The following is a 19,736-nucleotide window of genomic DNA, read 5'->3' on the forward strand; positions in this document are numbered from 1 at the left end:
ATTCACTTGCTGCTTCTCCGTGCGCGATGTCTGATCTCCAGTGGGAAGGCTACTAGGATCCAATAAAACTTATCGGATATTCAGACAAAATTACTATTTTTCGGTAATTTCACCCGCGCTCAAACTGATGCAGAATGGCTGCCCGTTTCCATTACGCGTGCCTCCTGGTGCCTGTTGCGTTTCATTTCCGTAAGTCAACATATTGGCTTATTTTATTATTTAAAGCTGTTAATTATAGTCAAGCAGAGATTGTTGTTTCAAGTCCAGCTGATGTTTTAATGTGTTGAACTTTGGTGTTGAATAGTCGGTTGGCAGCACACTTTGTAGTGTTACGACCATGGGTACGGAGTATGCTTTTCTGTTTGATTGTTTCGAGCAATTTGACCGTTATTCTGGTACCCGTAGTCATTCTTGCATGAGCAAAGTAGGCTTTCGGAGTTTCTTGCATGCAGAGTAAGTAAATGTTAAACATAAGCGGGTGTTAACAGATGCAGCGAAGTTGCCATGTGCTAAGGTTGCGCATTACGCATCGCTCGCCCCGTGACGCCACTGATTCCCCGGTCCTCTGAGATGTCCAGTAATATTTTAATCCCTTAAGCGGACTGCAATGTGCGTGTTTTGTTTTGCTTCTCAGATTAGATTTGGTTGATTATTTATTTATTTATTTTCTATGTACGAAGACAGGAGTCGTAGTCTGAAATATAAACTGAGAGGATCACCAATGTGTCAAATCTGACTGGACTATCACAACCACTTTTCTGATTCTTCGCTGTTAACATCAGGACAGACGTGCTTTTGGTGTAAAAATACTTGTGTCCAGCAAGAGCTGCAAATCGCTCTGACCTGAGAGTATATGTTAAGCGGTATTGTTTTCCCTTTAAACCTCTATGTTAATTCATCCCCAAGCATGGTGCTGATGTAACCCGGCTCTCCTGAGGATTAAGTAGGGGAAAAACATGCCGATGGAAATAAATCATGAATGAACCGCATCTGCTCTCCCCTGACGCCTTCCTCCCTGGGGGGGGATAACACAACTCTGTTGGCGACAGTCATACAGTTGTATGCTTAAAAACTGTCCCTGCCTTAGTCATCGTGTGCAGTCTCCTTTTTATCTATTATATTCATAAACTCTGCTGGCGCGAACTCCGCCTAAAAGTATGCCCTTCCCTGCACCCTGAGCGTTCCATACCGATTACCACTCTGCGCTTGCCATCACAAATGAGTTTGGATGCCCCTCCTTCTCAGTGACAGAATCCGTTTGTATTAGGTTGAATTGTACTACCCCGAAAAAAAGTACAACCCCGGTAATACATTGCCTGAGCTCACAACTGTTTTACAGCATGCTCAAACTCAGTATTAGATGAACTTTTGTCTTGTGCTTATAGGCCTATGCCTTTCACCTCTGTGGAAAGTCGTTTTAGATTCACCTCTATGGAAGCAGCAGTTGATGATATATCCCTCTTGTGAAGAATGCGGGTGTGGTGTAGCAACATGTCTTCGTTCAGGCTGACTATAACCAAAAGTTAGTATGGCTTTCCTGGCACATGAATCTGACTGCTACAACTAGTTTTGTCATCTATGTCCTATTAAAGTTGGTCATTCCAAAGTTCTTTGACATTTGATATTTCCCGAGACCACATGAATCACAGAAAAAAAACAAATAATTTGACCGGCAGTTATCAACTGGCAGAAGCCAAGTATCAAGAGCCTTTCACCAGAGTCATCATAGTCTCCACTTTTCAGAAATCACATTTGCTTTTAAGGACTGGGTAGGATCATAGCACTAAACTTTAGTGACATTGTGGAGAGAGTAGTGGTGTGTGGCAAATAATTAATTTCTCTGTCTCGCTTGAGAATACTGAGAGAGAGTGTGTGTATCTTGGGTGCCTGTGGCCCTGGTGTGATCACACACACACACACACACACACACACACTCACACTCACCCCAGCTCACCTTACAGCTGTGTTCCTGTGATTTCCCTGCGCCCACTGCCTCAGCGGAGGCCGTGCCATTTCACCAAGTCCCTTACGCAAAGGCTGCAGAATGAGACGGCGAGCGGAGCGTGACACGATGACAGAACACTGCGACTCTGCGCCCGCCTGCACCCGTCCCAGGCGCCGGATGAATATGCATGGCTGGGGTGACTTGCCCGTGTGAGGAGTAACAGGAACTGTGATGCCCTCTAGCACAAATGAATCATTTCATTCAGTGGCAGCTGCAGTAATTTATATGAATGTACAGTATGTGTGTGGGTGTGTATGTAAGAGAGACAGCACTTAGGGGGACAATCGAAGAGGAGAAGCATAAAGTTAGGCACACGCTTCAGAAAGGAATTTGCACTGGCCTTCATGTTGCCAAGGTCACTAGGAGCCAATTTACCAGGTGGTGGAGGCTGTGTGTAGGCTGCTGATTCAAACTCCTGGGAGGAAACACACACACACACACACACACACACCCACACACTTGACATTTACAAAGTCAAACATCTCCATCTTGCTCCATTCTCTGAATCACATATCACCACTCATTTGGAGAAGCGCTTTGATTCAGCCTCTTCTGTGTTCTCTGGTTCTCTCTCTGGTAGACTGAGCCCTTAAGCAGTGGTATAGCTATAAGGGTGAGCCATGGCTGCCTCCAATTATTTCCCCCTATTCTCCCAACTCCCATGGGGGCCACCAGCAAAACTTCATCACTTTTCTCCCTCACAGCGTGAGCTGCTTCAAACCTCACTTCCCCACTGAGATTTACAGATTTTTTTTTTCTTAGTTATCACGTCATACTTCCTGGGTTTTTTTAACCCCCCCATCCATCTTTAATCTGTTATTTTTTTATTTCTGAACTCATCCTCTTTGAGTGTTGTCATGTGGCTAAATGATTAAGAGCAGACGTAGTGCCGTGGAAGAGGCTGTGAGTCACGGCAAGAGTCACAGTGCTTGCTGGTCCCTCCACCTGCTCTGTGGGAGACCAGAGACGCCGACGCTGACACCGCCACCGCGAAGAGCTGTGACTGGACACCCACAAACCTCAACGCAGTGTCCTTCAGTGCTGCAGAAGGGCCAGAGCCAGAGGGAAAGGGCAGCGATGAAATATCGTAATAGTAATTCTGGCTTTTGTCTCTTCTCATTCAGCCATGCTTTGTGGGGGAGGATGAAGGAAAGATTAATGCGGCTGGTCTGCTTTGGTCAAGTGCAAACTTTCAAAAGAAACTAGTCTTAACTTTGCCACATTTGAGAGTTCTGGAACATGTTGAATGCTTTTTCGGACTTGACTCAGCGGCATGTTGTCTAGTACTCCTGAGCATGTTCGACGCAGAGGGGCCTTTTCACAGAAAAAAAGTATTTGTGAAAAAAAATCTTCGAACAAACAGAACCATGAATGGACTGTTAAGAGTCTTCATTATAGCTCTCATTTTGGACTTTGGGCTTTGAGGCTTGTGACAAGCAGACAGATCATTCCTGTCCACCTCCTGTGGGTGTAATAGCATGGGGTGTGTGTTTGTCTGTGTGTGTGTGTGGGGGGGGGTCTTCTAAATGAAGCTGTGCAGATCTAATGAAGTGTAGTGGTTGGATGGGGAGAGGCCAGGTGAGAGAGGTGAGGAGGAGAGGGAGAGGACAAGGGCAAATGTCCCCCCTCTGCCCCCAGGAAGCCAGCACTAACCCTGATAAGTTGCCGGCTGGAACACAGGTGCTGTAGTCAATAAAAACTCATTAACTTGGCGAGTGGGCGACTGCGTGAGTGTCCACTACAATGAGCCGCTCACTTACTCTCCATCGGGCCAGATAAGAGGGAAGGGGGATCGATGCCGGCAGGAAGCTCATTTATTTGGCAGATGGGGAACGGCTGGCTGTGGCCTTAACCTGTGCACACAGGGACACAGACAAAAACCTCTGCATAGTGTGTGTGCGCGTGTGTGTGTGTGTGTGTGTGTGTGTGTGTGTGTGTGCGTGTGTGTGTGCGTGTGTGTGTGTGTGTGTGTGTGTGTGTGGGTTTGGCGGGATGATGTGGACTCCTGGAAGAGAGGAAGAGGACAACCAGCAGCTGTGGTGTTCATTTAATCACTAAAACTCAGTAGGCCGAGTGGAAGAGGAAGATGGGAGAAAAACAACGATGACAATTGCAAGAGTTAGAGAGAAGAAGGAAAGAAAAACACAAAGGAAGTAAAACTCTACGTGCTTTAGTCCCTCAGCAGCACAGGACCTGTGGGGTGTCCTGTCCTCTGACCTTTTGATTTCTTTCTTTCTTTATATTTGAAGCTCATGTTAAGTGCTACTCTGTGATGTTGTTAATAAATGTTCTATGCCAAGAACTCCCAGCTCCCATTCTGTCACCGAGTTTTTGTGCCGCACACTACTTTCAGGAAGGCGGCTCCAGTTTCCCGGGATACTCCTTGTGGTCAGAGCGAAGGAGGGTGTGCGTTTCTTTGCTAAAAATAGCATTCCCAACAGCCTTGGTTCATTGGATCCCATCTCAGCTACAAATCCCATAAGCAAAGTGTAGTTCAGGGCATGTTCACAAAAAAATGAGGATGGGGGGGGGTAAGTCGAAGAGTGGTGTTGGTAGTGTGGGGAGCGAGTATGTGGGGGAGCTGAGAGCTTCACTCTTGTCTGAACAGAGTACGCAGTACACCCGCGGAGAGCTGCCAGGCTAGTACAAGCTTGAGCTTCGTCCTTCATCAGCGTCGCACTGGGAGAAAGTGTGAGACTTCGTAAAAAAATAAAATAAAAATAAAATCAGCCTGGGTGTCCTTTGATTGCCTCCCTTCACAGCGCCTGGTAGAGCCTGATCAACCACGGCCCACTCTCCGAGGGGCCGTCCTCTGGAGTTGTCGGGCCATCAAAGTGCCTCTGTGTCAGCCCTTTTTTTCAGAAGTGGGCGAGGGGGGGGGGACACTTGGAGGCCTTGGCATCCCAGCAAAGGCCTAAAGCTACAGAGATACACTCTCTCTCTCTCACACACACACACATGCAGACACTAAGCAACGCCTCAGGGTTAGGTTCATTGAATGCATAATAGATCTGAGCGCTCGCCTCTCCTTGTTCATTGAGCACTTTTTTTTATTGCTTTACATAACAGTCACTAGGTAAACTGTTTTATGGCATGAATGTTTAATTGAGTTGCGCTGTGAATTCCCACAGCTGAGCTTGAATGTTGAATAATGCAGGGCCAGGCAGGCCAGCTGGCTCCATGACCGGTGGAGCCTTCAGATGGAGTCGAGTGCAACTGGGTGGCCCCTCCACCTCCTCCATCCTTTCGTTCACACTGGTCGACGCGGTCGTGCCATCACTGTTTCTTTCCCAGCGGTGGGAAGTGTGAGAGTTGGAGGGAATTCTGGCCCTTTTCTTTGGTTGTTTGTCTGCATGTTTTATTTTTGTTTTGTGAAGCGCTTACTCTGTGGTCGGTCATTGTAATGAAAAGGTGTGTGTGTGTGTGTGTGTGTGTGTGTGTGTGTAAGCTGTCAGTTTCTCCACTGATTTTCTCTCTCTTTTTTTGTTTGAACTTGAGTCTGTGGTATAACTTGAAATCGTTCTGTGTTAGTAGGACATTTGTCTTTGCGGTAGAAATGTTTTGATCCCTACAATCCTTTACCGATCAATCAATCAGTCAATCAATCAGTCAGTCAGGTCTGTTTATTTTCCATTCAAAGCTTTTCCACATTAAGCAGAACAGCTTAAAGAGTTTATGTGCCCATGATTCCATTTAAAGATATATAGTTTATGTTTCCTTCTTTTTTTAGACATTATAGTAGCTGAAAATATATCTCCTATTTCTGGCCCTCTCTTATCCTTGTAGTGGCAGTGCTGTGTGGATTGTCATCAAGGGTTTGTGACTCACCTGTGTTGTTAGTGCAGATGCGTGAGTGGTTTGCTCATTGAGAGCGAGGTCAACTTCAATAAAATAACCAATTAGTCCATGTGATACGCGCCGGAAAGCTCGAAGGCCAACAATGGCCGCCACAACAATGGCCGCCCTTTCCTGCCGCATGGGCCGTGGAATGGACGCATATGCCCGAAGTGACCTTGGAGGGAGCACATTGCATTGAGTGCAATGCTAAACACACTCAGAACACTGCATTGTACTCAGCTGCATTTTCTAAATAGGCCGTCTCTGTGTGGCTCCAGACAAAGAGAGGCGCACTACCTAGCACACTCTCTCTGCACTGCAGATCCAGGTGGAGAGCTTTACCCTTTTGTCCCCCTCCCTTCGCCACACACTCTAATAGTTGATTTGGGAGGGGGGACGGGGGTGTCAGCAGAGTTCGTCATAACTGAAAATCTGTGGTGACCCAGGAGAGTTCCAGTGTGGTTCGGATCAATGTGCTCCGAGCTTGCGCAGGCTCTGAGGGAAGCGTTGCGAGGCAGCGAGCAGAAGGAGAGTTGTGGGGAGAGGAGTGTGCAGAGACACATGTTCGGGGGCTAGCGCAGAGAGCAGTCAAGCACAATAGCACACAGCTCCGTGGAAATCCTTACCCTAATCCCTGGTTGGCTGTTGCGTAATATTTCTCCCTGCATACAATAAAATAATGTTTGCCATGCCTCTGATCACAAACTTGCATAATGATCTAATAGAAATTAAAATGATTATTTTTGGAGAGCAAATTTGCTGTGCGATTATATTTCAGCAGTTTGTACTTTGGCTTTAATTAAGGAAGGCTTTTGTCTCTATAGTTTAGATTCAGAATGCATTAGCATGTTTCTGGGTTTCAAAATTTTTTGCTTCAAAAAGAGAAAGAGAGAGGTGGGGAAGTGGAGTAGAGAGGAAATCTTGTGAAGGTGGTCAAGTTGGATATTGAGGAAGATGTTTCTCATCAGAACTCTCAGTTTGACTTCATTCTTAACTGAATGTGTGTGAGATGCTACTCATTGTAATTCTTACGACGTGTGTGTGTGTGTGTGGCCCTATTCTATACAGATTCATATCGCACCACCGCAAGGATACAATCTATGTGCTCTGCTTCCTGAGAGTGACTCTCACCGTTTCCCACCAACTCTGTATTTCTAGTGGCATCCAGCCCGGATTCTGGCTAAACTCTCTCTTCCTGGTTCTGAGTGTGCCTTACAATGTCATGTGTTATATGAAACCAAACATAGATTTAAGTAATTACATAATTCAAGACTGATTATTCCATTATGCAACTAGGACTGTTTCATTTATAAAGAAAAAAAATAGAGCAGTACCACTTAAAATCCGAGTTTGGAGCCACTGCGGTTCAGATGTAACAGACCATTCTCATTCATTTCTCTGAATCGCGAGCACGTGGTTGCGCAGCCAGGAGAGAGACTGAGAGGGCAAGCCTCGGAACACACACACACACACACACACACACACATCCGCCCTCCCCCTCGGCTCTCAGCTGAGGAGTGCAGTGTGTGTGTGTGTGCCCTGTCAGAGCACCCAGCACTCTCATTGGCAGTCAGAGGCGAGGCCTGGGCCTCCACACTGGGTCACAGGCAGAGGGAGCCTGTGCTGAATAATACAAGGCCAAGGGGCCTCTAAAAGCATTCTGCCAAAGTGATTAGATCCTCGCTTTACCCCCAAAGCTGTGCCAGGGGGATTTGCATTGTTTTTTAGGAGAATACAGATGTGGTCAGGCCCCACTTCAATGCCATTAATGGCCTGGTTCAGGCGAGGGATTGGGCCTCAGCAGTGCTGTTCAGACAAATCCTACCCCCCCCCCCCCCCGCCATCCCAGCCACATTACCCATCCTCCCAACCCCCACTCCGGATCCCACCCTGTGTGATTCGTAGGGATTATTTGAAAGTTTGCCCTTTTTAATTACAGAGTCTCTCTTTCTATCTGCATTATCTCTGTGGGGAGTGGAGGGCGAGCCGGGCTGAATGACGATGACGGTGATGATGATGATGATGATGACGATGACGCATGCAGGTGTTGTTTGTCTGGCACAGCCCTGGTCTGTTGTCTTTTGTTGTGTTGTGTTGCACAGGGGTGGAAAGGTGCGGGTGGTTTTCGGGGGATCAGCCAGGGAAATCATCAGTAGCAATCACTCCACTGCTCTGAGGAAAAGAGAAATACAATAGCAGAGGCGTCTCTTCCCCCCATTCCACACCACCCTCTCTCTCTCTATCCCTCTCTCTCTCTCTCTCTCTCTCTCTCTCTTATTTTGCTCTGTTGACTTCATTCTTTTTTGTTTCTCTGAGCCTACAGCTATATTGATCATTCCTTCTCTTGTTCTGAAGCCCAGGCCCACTTTATGGAAGTTGTTGATGAGTTTGACTTAGACTTTTATCGGAGTTTAACAGAACCCATTCATTACTACAACTCAAGCCAGGGGAAACTAATCTGTCTTTATTTATGTCTATCACTGTATGCATCTGTTGTTAATGAGCTATGCCACATAGGCCGGGTATGTCAGCCAGACTGCTTCATAGTGAATTTAAGAACCCTTTTATCAGTTTTAAGGAAGGTTTATGTGTATTTGTATGGTCACAATATTAGGGTATTCCTAACAATGTGCTTGGTCTCAACATGCCTGAATCCAATCCCTTGAAAGCAAACAAAGCAATTGTGGAGACAAAATTGCTGAGAAACTGTGGGAAAAACGGCGTTATTAATAGGAGGGTAAAGTGACCAGTCCAGAGGGGTGGTTGGAGGACGTCTACTTGAGGCTGGACTGGGAAAGAGGCAGAATGAGGGGATGGGAAAATGTGATGGAAGAGCAGACCAGGAAAACAAGAAGCAGATGCCCAAAAGCCAGGCTTTTATCCACAGCCTTGTTGTCTCTCAGCCAATGGCAGCACACTCTACCAATGGGCCAATGTCCTTCTCCATGTGACCTTCACTGCATGCAGACAGGAAGGAGCAGAGAGAACACAGCACAAGATAGCATGCCACACAGGACAACAGTACAACTCACAGACCATGTTAAATGAGCAATATACATCCATAGATGTAAAGTGTAACAATGGTGCCCAGCTGGACTACCTTCAATGTCTGCTCCGGTTAAGCCAGGGGCCGCATAGGTCTCCCTGTTCTTTTGTGGGAGGCCAGGGCACCGTGACTCAACAGGCAACAGTCTCACTAGTGTCGGCACCAGTGTCTCTCTTCCCTTGTGAGACGGTACCCACCTGGGCTACTGTCAGGGTTTGTCTTTTTGCCCGTGGGGTTTGTATGTGTGTGTGGCTTCAGCAGCAATGCAGTAAAGCAGCAACATACTTTTCAGTGTGATGCCAATCACCTTAAGTAGGGCCTATAGACTTTATGTTTTAACAGAAATACCCTTTTGACTAAACTTTGGTCACCAGTTGAATTCTGTCTTACCACCTGGGTCCCAGAGGGAGAAAATCTGAACTCAGGATCCTGCTCCAGGGCATCTCCCAATATGGAATATTATATATTACTCACCGTTATCAGAAGGCATGACACAAGGACTGGCAACAGAGGTCGGTTTTTCAAGAATACAGTAAAAACCGTTTCACTTTTTCTCGAAACAAGCAGTTTCGAGAACAAACCGACAGAGGGTAATCTTGCACTCTACTGAGTCTATAGGGCCGCAGGTTCCGAGAGCAGGTTCCTTCTTTTATTCACCACTCCGTGGGGGTGGCGATTTCCTGTTGACTATGAGACAGACTGCAGACGACCCACTGGCCAAAGTGGACTCCTGCCCTAGACGAAGTCACTATCTTTGTTCTTCCTTCTGTCCTCAGGCTCTGACAAAAAAACAGTTCTCGTTAGTTTTGTGATTCAACGACTTTTTCGATGACAGTTATCGACAGTCTTTATTTGTGTTGCACATTTACCTAGTGTTTCATGGGGTGCCTGGGTTTCAGGGGAAATTGCCGTGTTGCATTGAAGCCAAGCGTGAACACAGAACTGAGAAGTGTGGTTAACTAGAAGCGCCATTATTTCATAACTGCTAGAGCTGCCATGGGCGGCTACCCTTAAGCCTACCTTAAGATTTAAAACTCTACATTCAATCATGATAATCATTTATTTGACACAGACTAATGCATTTATGGTAAATAACATCAAAAGGCACATTTTAACAAGTTAATTTAAACATTTGTCACTATTCACACCCAATATAGCACAAATGCAACTTACATTTTACTCTAATCATTGTTTTGTTGTAAGCAAGGCTAACTTGAGACAGCTGAGGGTTTCCATTTATAGCTAGAGGCTTTGGCCTTCTAACAACAACCGTCAAGAAAGGAACAAACAAACAATTCATAAATAAACATGTCCTAGGACGTAACAGTTAGCCAGCGTACATACAACATAACAGGAATGTCTGTGTAAGTAGAGGTGAATACAGCAGAGGCGGGCCAACACTTTGTTTTGTCGGTAACGCAAAATTTACAAGTGCAGGGCACAGCACGTCAGTGTGGTTAATGATGAGTGTTATTGCAAGTGTATGTGCTGAGCGTTTATGCTTTTGAAGTGAAGCGCATGACTGGCAATGTATGGCTGCATAAAATGGAGCTGACAGTTGGCCAGAGATGTGCAGCGATATGTTGAGCAGTAACCGTGGCAGAGCCCTGCTCCAGGATCAGTCTAGAGCTGGAGTGGGAGGAAGGAGAAAAAGGAGGGAAACATGGCGAATGACAGACGTACGGTAATATGGCGGGATGATGTGTGGTGGCACAGGACAATGCTGTGCAGGCTTGGGTAATGCAGTGCTGTGGAACAGTGGTCCTGCTACAGGGCAGTGGAGTAGAAGAGCAAGTGTTGGCAAGACATGGTGTCATTGCCATCAATATCAGAGGGGCGGGGGGGGGGGGGGGGGGGCACTGTAATCTCTGCCATCTGTTTATGGATTAATGCTGCAGATTAAGCACAATGTAAATTATGGTATAAGTGAACGGTCAAAAGATCAGCTCCATCTAAAAGTGTGGGAGTACTGGAGGCAATCTGGAAGTTGTTCCACATCATCAGCGTCATTATTTATGTTAGTCATAACACTGACATTTGAACTGAAGTTGCATAAAATAAAGTGTCACTTTACTCTTCAAATAAACACAAATTCAACTTTGTACAGTATAAAGTCACATTTCCATTCAATTTAGGACAAATAAAAGGCCATTATGTTGTTTGCTAACATGGTGGTGTCTTTTGAATGGAAATATCTGCATCTTTGTGCACATAGAGAAGCTAGAAGTATTAAATCCTACTGTTGAAAGTCCAAACACACCCCGAAAGCATGGTGTCCACTGAAATACATTTTCATCAAGCTGGCTGTCATAGTAGCTGCATAAATAAAAATGTTTTCACTTAGATAATGACTTTAAAATTAACCTGTCTAGCCATCCATTTTCACAATTAACTTTGCAGCAATTATATTTATAGGAAGTTTGTAGAGTTTCACAGTTAATCACATAAAAAGTTAAGATGCTCAGGTGAGTCAGTGTGTGCAGGTCAAACCCAGGCTGCCACACAGCAGTGGGGTGTGCTTGGCTGGAGATGTGGGGCCACGCTGCTATAATGTTCAGGGCATTTGGGAGGCTGTGGTGGCCCTGCTGCTTGTGTCAGAATGCATTAGCCGAGTGTTGTGTCTTAAGGATCCAGCCCAGGTACTTTATCAGGCTGAAATGGATCCGTGTGCTGGAGCAGTGCAGAAGCCATTCTAGGGTCAGATGATGGAGTTGCTATTCAGATGATGCTGTTATACGATTAAGATCCAAGCCTAGTGTAGTGTTCCTCATCCCATTATAGTCTCTGTGTGTGAGAGAGAGAGAGAGAATTTGAGCGTTATTGGAGATGTCTTGCCTTGTCTGCCTCTGATCAAAAATAATGTTCAGTCGCTAGAGATCTCAGCAGTCTCTCCCACCTCAAGCTCCACCTGCACAGGGTCTCAGGAGAGAAGTGAGATGGTTTTTGGAGAGGGAGCAGAATGTGCTGAACATGCTGTGTAGTCCTGTTTGTGCCTGGTATCTGTGTGTGTGTGTGTGTGTGTGTGTGTGTGTGTGTGTGTGTGTGTGTGTGTGTGTGTGCATGCGTGCGCATGCGTGCGTATGTGCACTTGTGTGTGTGAAGAGGAAAAAAAGCTTTTAATGGATGAAAATCCAGAGAGCTCCAAGATGAAAGATTTCTTCCTTGATTAGTATCTTTAAAGCAGTTCATGGGGTTTCTGCGCCAGTTTGAGCCGCAGAAGTAGTTTGTGGGTATGTTTTCAATCGTTACAAATGTAAGTGCTCATTATGAGGATGCATGTAATGTGATGAACACCCAGAATGGAGCTGAATGAAAAAGCATTTCCTGCTCAGAACTGGGTGGATTTTTTCTTGGTCATTTTACATTTTTCTGTACTATTTATTTATACAACACAACAACATACAACACACACACACACACAAACCACATTAATTTGTGCTTAAAAGACTATTTGTGTTAATGGCTGTAATTTTGCTTAGGCACCTCAGTTTGGTCAGAGCATATCAATGAAGGAATGCATGAATGATAGCCTCATTCATTAGGTTTGAGTGTTGATTGATGGCATGTTCAATAAACAAACCCTGCATAATTTGTCATTGGCAAAGCCATTAATTGAAGCACATTTTTAAGCTCTTTTTTTCTCCCTCACTGTCTCTCGCTCATTCTTTCTTTCTATACCTTTGCATCTCCAACCCAGTGGAGAAATAAGAGATGAAATATGACCTAGCATAGTCCTGACTCATTATTATCTCCCTTTTGCTCCTTCACTCTCTCCTGCCCGTCCCCTACCGAGCGAAGCATGTCAAGGTGTGAATGGAAAAATCCTAAAGGTTAGTGAGTCGTTAGAGAGAGGGGGAGAGCTTCACAGCCAGAGTTAATTATCAGGTGTTGTTTTTTTGCTTTGTGTTGCCGTCCGTCTCTTCGCCATCCCATCCACACTAATCCGCCCCCCCCCCCCCCCGTTCCTATTTTCTCCGCTGCCGAGGGAATTAAACGTATCTGTGATTCTCTTCTCGCACGCGATGTTGCTACTGGTCGCCTTCATTGGACCCTTCTGCCTCTTAATGATGCTGCGCTTGGAGAGAGAGAGAGAGAGAATAGAGCACAGTTACCATAGGAGCGCACTCAACTTCACAACCATGTTGCCCCTAGGAGTAGGAGCAGGAGAGAGAGGCTAGTGGATATGTCTCCTGCAGTGATCTGATGCATAACACTACGTTTAGGAGATTCATGGGGCTCTGTCGCTGCCTGGTGACCAATCATGAACACTGGAAAGAAAGAACAAGAAATGCCCCTGCAGAACATTTCAGCTCCCAAAGTGACTCTATTGCAGAGTTATGACCTGACTAGAGGTATAATCCTTATAATCACCATGAGAGTTTAAGTAAATTTCATCTTCTTTTCTACAGTGTATGTTGTGCACCTATAGACCATACCATCTGGACATGGCTGGACAATGCAATACTGAGCCTGAGCTCTTAAGAACCTTCTGTGATTTCAGTGGACAGTGGAGAGCTGTAGAGGGCAAGGTTGTGTTGGAATAAGGATAGGATGTGTACACTCACAGATTATATGGAGACTAAATCCCTTTACTTATTTCTAATGAGTTTGGCCCCTCAAATGAATAAATACTAATAGAAGATGTACTGTTTGTATGAGAGAGAGAGAGAGAGAGAGAGAAAAGATAGAAAACTGAAGGATATTGTAGCAATGGAGCAAAGCTGAGACTTCTTGCTGCCTCTTAATTGAGATGCATAGGTAAGGCAAGACTGATACAAAAATGCATGCTAACCTTTAGCACAAGCAGAAAGACATGATTATAGCCCAAAATGGAACATTATGCAAAGAATCAAACATTTATCATTCTCACTATCACATATGCAAAGCACTATGGGGATAAACCACATACCATATCCACACAGAATCTTCCGCGTGAGCTGCACTATTGGCAGCTAGCTCTTTCACCAGAAGATGTGATGCATTGGGTTCTTTCTTTGGCTCTAACTCGTTACACAAAGACCACACAAGGTTTCTCTTGTGAGGGCCACATTAAATTGACCAAAGGTCATGCTTGTTTACTGGCTGTTCCTGTCTGAGCGATCTTCCACTGTGGTCCTTTTTTCTGACAATCTCTTTTTGCTCCAGTGGAAAGACACTTAACAAGAGACAGGTAGGCAGGTAACAATGGCAGCCACTTTGTGTTTACCGACTCAACACTTCTCACTGAGTGCTGTTAGGTGACCGAGACATCGAGGTGCTCTGGGGACTCACCATCGCCGCCCATGCTGACCCGTCCGTTCACAGCCGTACTACGTAACCCGGCTTTGGCTGTGATAGATATTTCACAGTAATAACGTGACTAATGAGACCTCTTGCTACGGAGTACTTGTCTGATGTTTCTGATGGATACTTCCTCGGAGCGGCCGAAGGGGCTTCATCTTCTAATGAGCTCTGCCCAGCACCCTGCCTTAAATTGTACAGGGTATTAAATGCATCAGTCTTCCAGAACTTTCTTGACGCAACCCCCCCCCCCCCCCCCACCCCCCCTCTCTTCCCTTCCCATCCTTGATTGTGTCATCACTTGAGATATGTCTCAATAAAGTCTAAGACAAGGGAGCCTCCCATTTCATTAGCGCACTGCGCCAGTGTGAGGAGTGACTGTTGGCTGTTGCATCTTGGACCACAGTTCACAGTTTAGCGCTCATCAGAGGGCTCTGCTCTCACTCCACTGATCTGGAGGATGTTTTACCCGCTCATGCTGCATCACTGCAGTAATTTAGAGTGTCATATTGTCTACTAGGCAGAAGTTACTCTGTCTCCAGACGAGTTAAATCTGTGATATACCCACCCACCCAAAGCAGGATAGGAATATTTACTCTACAGTAAAATAGCTGGGTCTCCACTTAAAGATGTACTAAAATTTCACTATCCGCAGATTTGTTGCCAGCCAAACAAATCCAATCTATGCCCCCACCTCTTCTGTCCTAAATGTCACATTCGCTGCCACAACATGAGGACACAGCCTCACAGCCTCAGTGCACGTAATAGTGTGGCCATCGGCTATGGTATGGCGTGGTATGTTCCGGCTGCAGTGTTCAGTGGAGTGAAGGCCCATGGGATTGGAAGTTTCTGGCGAAACAGATGGCAGCATCACTCTGTAGTAGCACAGCACTTATGCTCATCCAGGGTGGAGAGGAGTTCAGTTCAGTCATAACGCACGACCAACTGCCAGCCATACTGCCAGCACGTCTGTCTAACTCACACTCTGACATGCAACAGACACATCTTTAGTATTTTTGTTCCCCCCTTTAGACGTGTGTGGAAAGTGTTTGTCTATTTCTTTATCTTTTTTCATGGGGCACACAGGACATGGATCCTTAAGAAATTGACACGTGAGAAAGAATGGCTTTCATTTATTTTGATTTGTTCCCCATGGGATGTCTGGCGGCCTACATAAAGCAGACATCAGCACCAATTCCGCTGGGTCAGCACTATGCCTGCCAAGGCCTGCATATTTAACCCCCCTGAACAGAGATCCGAGGGCTTGGTGCCGGATATGACTTCTTCCCTCAGCATTGTTAGCCATCTTGCAACACTGAGGTGAACAGAGGTCTGACATCTGAAAAAATATTTGCTTAACCAGCCTCCCCTCCAGAGATTGTGTATAATGTTCAGAGTTTTTTGTAAATATCGACAGTATTGTGCCAGAACTGCAACACCGTAAGGCATATTTGGAGTTTAAAAAAGCAATGCGTATGCTCTTTTAAACAATACAGAACATGTAGCATATCTAACTGGCTGTTATCTTTCAGTCTTTTTAAACTAAAATCAAATGTTATATTCTCCCTGATGGTTTCAGTGAGTTAAAATCCTCCACGTTCATCTTCTGATCGTAAGCAAGATATGTAATACAGTGCTGGGAAATGATTGTTCCTTTTGACTGAGGTGATTATAGGCTCGTCATCTGAGGCAGTGAAATCTGGTGAAAAAGGTGTTAAAGTTTGCTAAGACGGTGAGAGGGAAGAGAGCCTTCTTGGCCGCCCTTCCTCTCCTCTCCCTTGATCTGGCCACTCTAAAATGAATGGCCTGCAGCTATTTTCCCTCCCAGCTAGCTCGCTGGCTGGCTGGCTGGCTCATTACTGAGAGCTTAAGCAGCAGAAAGAGAGATACAAAGAGGAGAGAAAGATGGAGAGACAGAATGAGAGTGAAAGAGGACAGAATTCAGGAGATGATGATGATGATGATGCAGTGACAATGAAGTGATGAAACCATATCTGAAGTGAAACTCAGGTCCCCAGAGTGACATCAAGCATTACACAACTCATCGTGCTTTAGAGCGCACTGTAATGACTTGCTAGCGAGAGGGCCGAACAATCAATGTCATAGAGCCCATTTGAGCGCCATAAACAGCAGCCTTATTAGAGCAACGTGGTTAATTGATTGAGCACTGTCTGAATACTAATTGACTATGCCTATTTGCCGTCCATTGTCTGAAGTGGGCTATGGGACTAAAATGGCCAAGCAAATGTAATTTGAGCAGGGTTATGTTTTCGATTGTTTACCAGTGTGAGTTATTCCTTTTTTGTCTGCATAATCATTTTTCTCTCCTCCCTTAGGTTCTATTGTTGTCTCTCTTTTTCTCTTTCACTCTTTTTCTTTCCACTCTCTCTCTCTGGCTCGCTCTCTCTTTCTCTCAAGGTGACTGTTCAATAAAATAAAACAAAATGCAACAACAGGACACTTCATCTGTGCCCTTTGGCTGGAAGCTACCACTGATAAAATATTTACTCAGTCCAGGGAGAGGCATATCCGCTGCACTGGGCACAAATGCCCACTGAAGTGCGCGGGGGCTGTGGCGATGTGCGAGCCTGGACAGGTGGAATGTAATCAGAGACACAGAATGGCATAGACATCAATAATAACGCAAGGCGTGCTGCAACAGAAGCCATGCAGTACACATGGAGAGCTTACTATTTCGGAGGGGCTTGGCTCTCATCTGAATCGATAAATGTGTTCTAAAAGTACTGGCGGTGTCAGACTGTGTGCTGGGTGTCACTGCATTTGTGCATTTGTGTATTCCGGTGAATTAATGCACTCGTGTACTCATTTATCTGCAGGGTTGTTTATGAACCACAACGAATATATTTACATTTTCATTTACATTTATTTACACTGTTTACAGCATTTGCATGTGTGTGACCTAAGTCTATTGTATTTCAGAGAAAGGCATGCATTCATTGTGAATATGCCTCTGTTGTGGTCAATACAGCAGTAGTAATCATTATTAGGTCACCTTTATCCCCTTCTTGCCATTAATGAGTTGAGAGTGAGTTCACCAGCTGCTCTCTGTTCTCCGTGTGCTCCTCCTGATGGCTTTTTTGCGCGATCTGTACTCCTGCTGTCCTGTCCTCCCAGTTCTGTGCTTGACTTTCTCGCTCCTCCAAGTCCTCATTAAATGTTGATGTGGATGAGTAAAACCAATAATCTGCAGACCTTACTGCAAAAACATTGGCAGAAATCAATAGGTTGGAAGGGGTGGAGGCAGGAGAAGGGAGTTTCTTTCTAATCAAATATTAATCAGGTGTTTCCAGGGAAGAATACCTCCGATTGGCTGTCTGAATCAATTAAGATCTCCCACCACACAACACATACACCCCACACCGTTTACCCCTCGTCAGTCTGTCTGCCCGTTCTTGTGGTGGATGCCATCGGTTCCGTGGGATAGCCTTTAAGAGAAGCATGGAGAGAGAGAGAGAGAGAGAGAGAAGAGAGAGAGAGAGAGAGAGAGAGAGATGGAATGGTTGAGAAAGGTGATTCATGGTTAATGACAAGCTTTATCCACATTCATATATCCAGCTCGGCTAGAATGTGTGCGCTTATAAAACTAGTCCCTAATTGCTTGACTTTGGGTAGGATTTATTGGGATGTGTGCGCATGAATGTAGAAATGAGGTTGTATCTGGGTCGCACGCACTGCAGACTCACAACGGTTTGTGTTCCTTTCAGCAGTCTAGATTTGTATTGAAATCTATTACCAGTTCCCTCAAGGTCAGGGTCCCGTTCCATTGTGCCCTTTTCTTACAAAGTCCACTACACATGCTGATTATAAATAAATTGGCAGACAGACAAAGGCTCTTTCTATTACTGCACCAAGGCCATGGGGATTTCAGTGAAGAGGGAGACTTAGAACAGTGTCGCCGCACTTATGCTGGAGCGAGAATTGGTTTTACACTTGGCCTGTCTCTGCATTGCTGTATTGCATTGATGACAAGATGATGAGGATGATGAATTTGAGGACTGTTCAGCAAGTAGGTGTAAGAAGATGTGGAGGCTGTCAACATCATAAGGAACGTGTATATATATATATATATACACACTTTTTTCAGTGTATATATTATATATATATATATATAACTCTCTTTTTCAGACTGTGTTTGGCAAGTGCCTCTCATCTATGCCCTTGGATCAATGTGCTCTTGTTCAGGAGCAGCAGACACTAGAGGCAGACAGGGTGCAGTGCTTCAGTTGTCCCCAGCATTGGTGTAAGACCTGTGGCTGTGCCAGCCAACAGACTGACACAATGCCAAATTAGAAGTAATCATGGGGTGATGGTAGCATAGTGGCTAAGAAGCTGGGCTAGCATGCAGTAGGCAGAAAAGTTGTGGTTTCAATTCGCAGCTGCCACCATTGTGCCCATAAGCAAGGCCTTCATTCTCAGTGGATTTACAGAGAATCTTGACTGGAGATACAGTAGCTTCGCCTCAGTACTTATGCACCTTGAGACACTTTCCCCCATCGTTTTTAACCTGTTTATCTGTTATATTATATGTCTGTCTTCATGTCCTTTACCCTGTCAGTCTCTGACTTCCCTGCTCAACATGTGCAGTGCTCTGGGGGCTAATCGAATTCTCCTCTGAGAGATGATAAAGGTTATCTGGGCTCTCGGCTTGACTCTTGACTCTTGCTGGGCACAGAGCCGAGAGTGCAGCCGAGAGCTCAGGATGGCTGTCGTCCCCGACATCGATTTCCAGTCCAATACAGCTGTGACCCATACCGGGTCTGTTTGCTCTGTGGCACGCCACAGCATGTCACATGACAGAAGCAGGCATGCCTAGCGCATGTTTGCTGCATTGTCAGGACGAAATTGACAGAAAAGATGGATCCGGATTTCATGGCTAGAAATGTTTTTGATATGGTTATGGTTATGGTTATGGTTATGGGATTTGGCAGGCGCCTTTGTCCAAACCGATATATGTATATAGTGATATATTCTTGGGATGCAGGTGTTTTGTGATTGATGATGCACCTCTATAGTTGGGTCAAGGGGTACAGGATTAAGGTATAGGATTTTTTTTTAGTCTACACCCCCCCACCCCCTCTCATACACACATACACACACACACACATACACACACCAGATCCACACAATAGTGGCTGATTTCCAGGGGAAATAAGCGCTGGTGTAATGCTACATTTTCCCTGTGAAGCACAGTTCTTTTTGTTCAATGCTGTCCCCACTTGATGCACTGAAGTGAAACTACAGTGACTGAACTGGACAGAGGGAACACCGCCTGCTCCGTCAGCACGATGTGCTCTCCCCTGACGCTTGTCCCTCTGCTCGTCAACAGTGCTGGTGCCCTTGCCCTGCTCCGCCGGCGTCACCAGGAAGTGCGGCTCCATCTTCCAGGGCTTCGCCACCTGCCTGCTGGCCTTGGGAGATAGCCTGTCCCAGAGCTCCACCAAAGACGAGAGCACGCAGGAGATCGACAGCATCTGCAGGTGAGTGTGTGTGTGTGTGTGTGCGCTCGAATCGAAAACCCTATTGCAGGGAAGGTGGAGTAGGTAGAGA

General features: G+C 45.6%; 1 protein-coding gene across 1 annotated transcript in view; it reads left to right on the forward strand.

Moving 5' to 3' along the window:
- The first annotated feature begins 31 nt into the window (after positions 1-31).
- Positions 32-19,736, forward strand: part of nrn1la (neuritin 1-like a) — a 26,615-nt gene continuing 6,910 nt past the window's right edge. Inside the window, exons 1-2 of the mRNA XM_042108916.1 lie at positions 32-189; positions 19,516-19,666. Of these exons, the coding sequence (XP_041964850.1) occupies positions 135-189; positions 19,516-19,666 (206 nt within the window). The 5' untranslated portion in view covers positions 32-134. The remainder of the gene's footprint in view (positions 190-19,515; positions 19,667-19,736) is intronic.

The sequence above is a fragment of the Alosa sapidissima genome, chromosome 11 (assembly GCF_018492685.1).
Source record: "Alosa sapidissima isolate fAloSap1 chromosome 11, fAloSap1.pri, whole genome shotgun sequence".
NCBI lineage: Eukaryota > Metazoa > Chordata > Actinopteri > Clupeiformes > Clupeidae > Alosa > Alosa sapidissima.